General features: G+C 43.0%; 1 protein-coding gene across 1 annotated transcript; it reads right to left on the bottom strand.

Moving 5' to 3' along the window:
* Positions 1-1282: 1282 nt before the first annotated feature.
* Positions 1283-7550, bottom strand: lrrc4.2 (leucine rich repeat containing 4.2). The gene is made up of 2 exons (XM_084933255.1): positions 6057-7550; positions 1283-5905 (listed from the first exon to the last, which is right to left on the bottom strand). The coding sequence occupies exon 2, from the start codon at positions 5782-5784 to the stop codon at positions 3790-3792; it is 1995 nt and encodes a 664-aa protein (XP_084789381.1). The 5' UTR covers positions 5785-5905; positions 6057-7550; the 3' UTR covers positions 1283-3789.
* Positions 7551-9046: the final 1496 nt, after the last annotated feature.

The following is a 9046-nucleotide window of genomic DNA, read 5'->3' as shown; positions in this document are numbered from 1 at the left end:
AAACATTGTACATATTATTTTGACAATGTGATTCAAGGTTATTAATTCCCTTACATTTTTTAATCTTTTGAATATGTGCACATTCTGCCCTAGTTAAAAACAAACAAACAAACAAACAAAAAAAAAACAAAGACACAGGCCAAAGCTTTGCAGTATGATAAAAGAGTCCAATCAAGTGTTGAGAGAGGGATGAGTCCTAACAATTTCTCACTTCTAAGGGTCATTACAATCCCTCTGTGGGCACAAAAAGGCATCAGTCAATGGAGAGACTGTGGCAGCATTTCTGCCACCTGACCAACACTTTTTTTCTGCAAGAGACTTCATCAACAGATATGGATCTATGGGCTCAAGGACATGTTCCAAACAAACCCTCAACCTTATAGAATGCAAGCCATAGAGCCGTATCCTAGCCTTTTACTTGTTTCTCTGCAGATCTTATCAAGTTGGAATAAGATCCACCCATATGGTGGCAAGTTACAGATTCTTTTTACTTACCTCCATATCCTGCAAAGTGTAAAGCAAGAGCTAGTGACACGCTGCTTCCTTAAAAAAAAGTAATCATATATTTGACTTTATCATTAACCTTTTAGTAAATAAAAAAGAAGAAGAAGAAGGGAAAAAGCAAATGGGTTCAAATGACGTATGCAGATCAGTGTACCAAACAGATGAGCCTATAAACCTTCAAACACGATCTATTTCATACTGAATCACTAATTGAAAAACAGTCAGAGATGGCAGCAGTTATGGCACGCCATCTTCCGATCTTATTTACAACAAGGCAGCATACAGCAAAAAAAAAAAAAACAGCAAGAGGGAAGCAAACTGACTGAATAGTTGATAGTACTAAGTTGATTTCTGACTTTCCTCTGCTTTTGCTCTTAACACTGAAGAGACGGAGGAGGAAGAAAAGAAGAAGAAAGGAAGTAGTTGTCAATGTTTATATGTGCCTGGTTATCAGGCACATTAAAGGCATTGCAAACAGCCAGTAGCCTCTTATGAAGATGCTAGCACGGCCACAGAACCATGCTGTGCTGGGGGAAATAATAAGAGTCTGCTCTTTTTCAACCCACACATACTCTAACAACCAAGAACACTCTGTTTTGCCAGCGCAAAAAAACAGCCACCACATTCTGTTTGGCACCTGAATATTCAGTAGTCCATCGTCCTTGCATTTTCTTGAGGAAACTGAAGAAACAGTTGAGTTGCATCTGCTTATTGAGGCCCTTCCTTACCTGGACACTGTCAGGTGTGCTGCCAGAAAACACAAGCGCCTCACTGTCCATTGAGAATTTAGAAAACCTTCAAAAAATTTGGAGGTATTTAATCAACACCTGCAACATATTGTACAGCATTGTTTACATACATCCATTTTCTTAACCGCTTATCCATTTCAGGGTCACAGGGGGCTAAAGGCTCGACTTTGGATGAGAGGCAACAATATGTATAATTCAAAAATTTTCCTTTTACAAGAGTTTATCTTTAGAAAACTCATCCTCAATCAATCTATATTTCAAACCATGCATAGCTGTTGTTCCTGTTTTCTTTTACTGCACCAGAAACAAACTGTAATGCAGTCACGTTAGTGTAAATGTCATAGTAAATTAAGTATCTATATATTACATCACCCAGTACCTTTAAAACCAATTATTAAGTGTCTTGGATGGCTGGCCTGGAGCTTTAAAATGAAGCATTGGTGTTCCTGTCAACTCAACATGCACCATAATTATCAAAAGGGTCATACTTTAATTTCCTCTTCATCCCTAAATAGTCTCAGCAGGAGCACTTTTTCACTGCAACATAAAAGTCTGAAATGACCAGAAATGTGGAGGGTTGAACAGCATCTGTCAAAATCAGTATGAAATAAGGAGGACTGATGAGTGTTTGCATGAAGAGCAACAGTATAACATCATGGGTAAGCCGTTTCAGTCACCACAGACTGCCCACGCTTATTTATGGTAGCTGGCCTTTTAGCTGCGTGATGTCAAGACCAGATTGCTCAGAAATGCACTGACACATACAGCATCTGCAAAAAGAAAAAAACAAAAACAAAACTAAAAATATGCCTGCTTTCTCATTTTTAAGTGATATATTGAGACTGCATTTTGAATGCAATACTTGTTTTACTGAAGAAAAATAATGTTGGACTCATATCATTAAACCCCCCAATATATTTCTCTTTGTTCCATAAATGACACATTCAGGTAAGAGGTATGACCAGCGGATGAATGCGTAAGGAAAAGAAACCCACAAACCGTAGAACTGTGGGATACATGTATTTTTCCCCTTCACAGTCACTGAGAAATCAATGTTAAGAACTAAGCTGAGGCATCAAAGACCAACAGCCTATCTGACCTGCATAGAGCCCCACTGTGGGGTATAATGCAGCATTGTACACCAGTTACTTAAAGACCCATTCATGCAGACACTAAGTAAATGCATAGGACCGTAAGATGGGGGTGTTGGCTAAGATACGATTTACAATACTACCTCCAGCCTTTACGATTAAACAACTTACACACAAATGGAAATATTTTCAGAGAGAAGAAAAGAAAAACATTAGATGAAAGTGTTTCTGATTAGAGAAATACAAACCAAAGATTTTATTTTTCATAGCCTCCTTTGTCTCTCCATAAAAATAGTGTTGCTAAAAATAAAACATTAAAAGAAAAAGAAACACAAAGTAATTTTTCGATGTAGTCCATGGAAAAGTCCCGGTATCATCAGACATTCATTTTGTTTTAACTCAACCCTCTTTGTTTTCTCCAAAAGCAGAATGGTCAGCAAAGCCCTGTATCACTTCACCACATGTCTGTTCCTTTGAAAAATTAGCATCGGAATGAGCCCTTGCGGAGACAAGTCAGGCAACTGCTGTAATGCATTACTAAATTAGCCCTAAACACTACACAAGCCAATAAGAAGCATGTCAAAACCTAAGGGAAAAAAATAATACAAAATGCAAACAATAACAGAACAACATATTTGCAACAACTGTTATTAGCCTGCATTCCACATTTGCCAGTTAAACCAGTGGGGAATCATGTGCACACTAAATAAACATGTTTAGATACGCTACAACTAAGAAGCACTGGCACTGTCAAATAAACGCAGCTGAACTCCAGCGAACAGAGGGTTAAACCTTAGCTGCAGAATTTCACTGCAGTCCAAAAGCATTTGGCTGATAGCTACTGAACAGCACAATCTATCTGTGCCATTATGCTGCTATTGGACAAATGTTTGTATCTATCTAGAATTTGCTTTGCGTGTTTTTAAACTCCTTAGTTTGGAAATACCATTTTATTGCATATAATATTTGGCACAGTTAAAACTGGAGCTTCCATTTGGGGCTGGATTTAGAAACTGGTGCCTTTGCAAAGAGCTTCTTACTGCCTCCTAAATATGGTCGAAAACAAACTAATGCCTCTTTTCCTATGCTAGACATCACAACTTTCCTTTTTTCATTTAAAAAAAAAAAAGCAATTAATTATCCATTTTTAAATAGAAGTCACCAGTTATTAGAAAATAGTTTCAAATTACTTTCTTTTCTAATATAATTTGCATGTCTCACCACTGCCTGACGGTAGTTTTATTTATATATATTTATTTATTTTTTTCATATTTATATACTTATGTATAGGCATGTACAAGAAACAAAAAATGTCTCTGTTTTGCACTTCTGTACAAAAGAAAGTTACCGTTCTGTTCTTTGTGCATTCTATTGCATGGACTGGTGAGCAGAGATGAGGGGAGAGGTTCGGACAGAGTCAGACATAAATCCATAGGGAGCGTTACTCAGATTTGGGTCTCTTGAACCTTGTCCTTGCCATGAGTAGTCTTAATGACGTAGGGATCAGCAATGGTGCTGATGTGGCTGTGATGCTGTCTAACAGAGCGGTGAAGAGAGTTGTTCTGAGTCCAATGGGCACCATAACCGCCCTGGCGGGATGAGGAGGACACATACCCAGGCTTAAAGGTGTTGCTGTTGTGTTCCACCAGTGTAGGCAGTACTAAACCTGTGTCATCAGAGCCACTAGATCCAGATGTGGGCGGTGGAACAGGAGGAACTTCTTCCTCCATCTGTATGATTTCTATGGTCCTGGCTGCTGCCACGGTGCTTCTCTGTTGATGCCTCTTGCGCAACTTATAGAACGCTATTAACATGGCAGCTGCCAGCAAGGTAACAGCAACAAAACACCCAATAATGATTTTGGTGGTTTTCATCACCTCATCCAGGCTGGCAGCTGGCTCACTAGGGACTCTGGCAGTGGGAATTGATACCTGCCTTGGAGTCTGAGTGTTTTGAAATAGCACAGTAGGTGTGGAGATAAAGACAGGTTGAAATACAGAGGGTGATGCAGGGACAGTGGGCTTGGGTTTAGGGGTCTCCTCCACTGTGGGCGCCAAAACTTCCACCGTTACAGTGGTAAAGTAGGACAGATTAGATGTATTGAGTTCAGCATTGCTGACATTTAGGTAGGCCGAGGCGTTGGAATTTCCTGCCATGTTGCTCACCATGCAAGTGTAAACACCTGTATCTGATGGGAGAACATTGGAGAAATTAAGTGTTCCATCATTAAGGACAGATATTCTTGGATGAGCCGAGCCATGGGTCAAAACAGTTCCGTTAGGGAGAAGCCATCGTACTGAGCTCATGGCAGCTGTGCGACACTTAAGCTCTGCCACCCTCGCTGCTGAAATGTTAAGATCTCTTGGAGCATCAAGTATGAATGGTGCTGAACACTGAAAGGTTGTTTGATCAACTTCCACCAGGTAGCGTCCTCTCATGTGGACTGGAGTGTGGCAGCGTCCACAGCAGGTGGAATTTGTGGGAATGTATTCTCTGAGCCACCAAGAGAGCCACACTACATCACAGTCACATCGCCATGGGTTGTGATGAAGATGTAGCTCCACCAGATACTGCAGGGGGGTGAAGAGGTTATGGGGGAGAGATGACAGGTTATTGTGGGCTAAATTAAGCTCCACCAAGGCTGTGATGTCATCAAATGCATTCCTTTCAATCATAGTAATGGCCGAGTTCATAATCCATAGTTTACGTAAATTCTTGAGGCCACGGAATGCTCCAGGCTTCAGTTCAGGGAAAACATTCTCTGATATCTCCAACTCCTCCAATCCCACCAATGGTGAAAGATTGGGAAACTCCCTCAGATTGCACATCCCCAGGTTCAGGTACTTCAGGTTGTGAAGGCCCTCGAAAGCGCCATCTGAGATGTACTCCAACTTCCTCAGCTCTCCCAGGTCCAGTCTCATGAGTGAGGGGACACGATTAAAGGCGTAAGAGGGGATGCTCTCAATGGGATTGTTTCTAAGCCACAATTCTCTAAGCTTTGATAGATATTCAAAAGCTCCACTAGGTATGACTGTCAGTCTGTTGTCGAACAGCTCCAGGGTGTTGAGACTGGTTAGACCATTGAAGGCCCCCACTTCAATCTGCCTGATAGCATTCCTGCCCAACTGTAGTACCTCCAAGTGATGCAGGTGTCTAAATGTATCTGCCTGTATGGTTTCTATGCTGTTTTCCATTAGGTTCAGGTACCTGGTGTTGGCTGGGATGTTAGGAGGAACCCTAATCAGCCCTCTGCGGGTACACACCACCTTGCTGAGCTGGTTAGTGCAGGAGCACACACCTGGACAGTTCTGTGGCTTAGCTGAGCCGAACTCAGGGCCTGTGGACTGGCACATAGTGAAGGCAGGCACCATGAGGGAAAGCACGGCGAGCAGGGCTGCATTCCAGGTAGGCTGCACACTAACCTGGCCCAGAGGACTCATGGTGTGGAGGGCTCATTATTCTGCATGGTGGGGGGATATGGCACACACCAAACGACAGACCACCCTAGCCTGGCTGGAGCAACTCAAAGCTCCAAAGTTCCATCGACAGTGCAGGGAGATGCTGCATCAAAATTGTTGTGTGAGGGAATGAAGGGAAAAAAAGGAGGACAGATAAGGAGAGAGAGTGAGAGAGATTAATACAAGAGAAGAAACAGAAGAAAAGCAATGCAGCAATGTAAGAAATAGGTTGAGTAACAGTCTCAGTGACGTACCTCATTAGTTTGAAAGTCCTCCTTTTTGCCTCTTTCCAAATGTTAAGCACAACAGTCACATACAGCATTCATGTGTAATTCCTTTCCACAGAATGGCATGAGATAGATGGTTTCTTCTTTTTCCTTTTTTAAGAAAGTAGTGTGGCCCTCTATTAGCCAAGGGTACAAAATGGCTCCTGATATTAAAGACTGAGAGCAGCATGGAAAACACTCACAGACAGCAGTAAGGCCATGAAGGCTTAGCAGGTGCCCAGATTCCTTCTGCCCCCACCAACTGTCCCTCTGCCAGGCAGCAGACTCCAAAATGCAGCTGCACTATAGATAAATCACAATGATCCATAACGCAGTTAAACACGACAGAAGAGGAGAGAAGAAGTGACCAAGTGAAATGAATAAAAATCCTCAGTTCTGTCAGGTCCTGATACATGTGTTGGCTCGTCCGGCTGGTCGCCTGTTTGGGTGAGAGACCTCCCTCACTGTGACTTTGCCAAGGGCTTGTCGGTCGCTGATTAGCCCTGTTGTGACAGAGACTGAGAGACAGAAAAAGGCTAAAGAACTCCCGGCACAGTCATCCCCCTCTCCTCTCCTCTCCTCCTCTGTGTTCCTCTTGCTTCCTCCCAATGTTGGGCTGGCCCTGGTCAGAGCAGCTGCAGGCTGCTGTGTGCACAGCTAGCAGTAATCCGTCTATTCCTCCTGGGGGGAGGGGGGCTGGGGGTGGTGGGAGAGATGGTGGCGCTGTGTGGGGGGTGTAGAAGAGGATACGCGGCACTGTTGGAGCTTCGCAAAAGGCTGTCGGAAGAGAGAGAGAGCACTCTTGTCCTCTTCTGCAATGAGAGAATGCAGAGAGGATTACGCTTGAAGGATGTGTGTGGAAGTGGGCTCCGTATCTGTATCCATAAGCAGAGAATGGTGTTGAGGATCCTTCTCTCCGCTTGCTCTTTGTCCCCCAGGCTGCGTCCTGCAGTGGTCTTCTGCCTGCTTTTTTGTTAGTTTTTTCTCCAGGACTGAGGTAGTAAGTTGTGGCAGTTAGCCATGTGTGTGGCTGTCAGACTTGCGGCTGGCTGGTGGACTACTGCAGTAGCCAGAGTAGAAGAGAGAGAGAGAGAAAGAGAGGGGAAAGAGAGCCCGAAAGAGAATGAATGAGAGAACCACTGACAGATCAAGAGCAAGAAAAAGATAGAGTGTGCGAAGGAGAGTGTGTGTGTGTGTGTGTGTGTGTGAGAGAGAGAGAGAGATGGAGAGGCACGCGAGCGCTCTAACAGGCAGCCCACCGTCAGAGAAACAGCAGGAGCAGCATTCTAATCCACATCTCCTCTTCTTGTTTATTCTCCAATCTCTCTTTTTTCTCTATTCCCCCCCTTCGATGTGTGTCGGTGTTGCAGGCAGCTAAGATGCTCGCTCTGCCCCCTCCCTTTGTCCTTCAGTGGGAACGTGAATGTACTGCTGACGCACTCCTCATAGCTGCTCAGCCAGCCTCAGAGCAGTGCATTGGTTTGATGCAGTGTTCCTGTGTATTAACACATACAACCTCCCCTCCTCCCCCATCTCCCTCCCTTCACAATAACCATTTTCTCCTTTCTTTCTTTCTTTCTCTCTTTCTGTGTCAGAGTTTCTCACATGCTCTGTCCCTCGCCGTCCTTCTTCCCTCTCGCTCTCTGGATCACTTTACCTGTGCCAGTCGTCCCTTCTCCTGCCATCTGTCTAGACACAGCTCTTCACAACCAGTTGTTAAAAATTAAAAATGCATTCCGATCTATGATTTAGAGACAAATGGTCAGACTTTCTACGTTAACTTTAGAGTTTCTTTAGTTCTCTCTTTATCTCTGTCTCATCAGCGAAACAGTGCACCAGAGTTTTCCAGTGGAGATGCAGCTGTCCGTCTTGTAAGGCACAGTTTTAGGAGTGTTTTCCTCACTTGTTATTGATGCCATAAGGGGGAAATAAACAGAGTTGTTTTCTTATGATGGGTTTGACTTTCTTATTGTGTCACTTGTGTGGACGTATTATGTGTGTGGGTGTTTTGGAAGTGAGGGTATTGGATCGGGGGGGTTGTGACATCATAAAGGACTGAAACGCTGACTATGCTTCTCTGTCGGCTGGGCAGTCTTCTCTTCAGGGAGGAGAAAGATGAAAGCGCTTGCACGCAGTTATCTCTGGGAATGATGAGAGAAAGACAGACAGATAGAAGGAAAAGAGACTTACCGGGAGAGTGGGGGGGGATGGGGCTGGGTAGGAGGAGATATATTCATGTCCTTGGTGAAATAGGGGAAAGGAGCCTATAGAAAGAGGAGAGAAATGAGATAAATAGGGATAGAGAAGAAGAATGAGGGAGACGGATGAGGGAAAGTACTGCACTGTAGTCTCCTAAGAAAAATGGCACAAGAGCAGGAGCAAAAGAAAGATGAGGATTATGAGTGAGGAGTAGGAGGTACGAGAGGCGTGTTGATAGTGTTGGATTAAGCATCATTTGAATGCAGGAGAAGGAATCTCCCTCACTGCCTTTGGTTAATGACCACATCCTCTCTCTTCCTCCCCATCCTTACACATGCACATTGCTGTTGGGCACCATACCTGCAAAAAGGTACAGTCGATTCCAATTTATGAAAATAAACGTAACATTTTATCGCGTTAAGACGTTGTTGACAAACTTGCGCATGTATTAAACCATAATGAGGAAAAAAAATCATAAATAAATTAAATGGATGTAAGCTGTAATTTACATAAATATACTAAAGGTTTGATGTTTGTGTTTATATGTGGTCCCCTGTTTAACATATGTAAACATAAATAAAATATCACACTAAATAAATGATAATGCTCAGCTTTATCTTTTGGATAGTTATTAATAAAATAGTAAAGAGTGGATCCATTTCAATTTCAACAGTTTTATTCTAATTCTTCGTGTCATAAGCAAAAAACAATTATCTGCTCCATTTCAGAAAACTGAAAGCACATGGATACAGTACGCATGGGTATGGGTCTTACAGTGA

This window comes from Perissodus microlepis, chromosome 7 (assembly GCF_051167445.1).
Source record: "Perissodus microlepis isolate ML-2025 ecotype Zambia chromosome 7, ASM5116744v1, whole genome shotgun sequence".
NCBI lineage: Eukaryota > Metazoa > Chordata > Actinopteri > Cichliformes > Cichlidae > Perissodus > Perissodus microlepis.
This window is presented reverse-complemented; position numbering and strand designations above follow the sequence as displayed.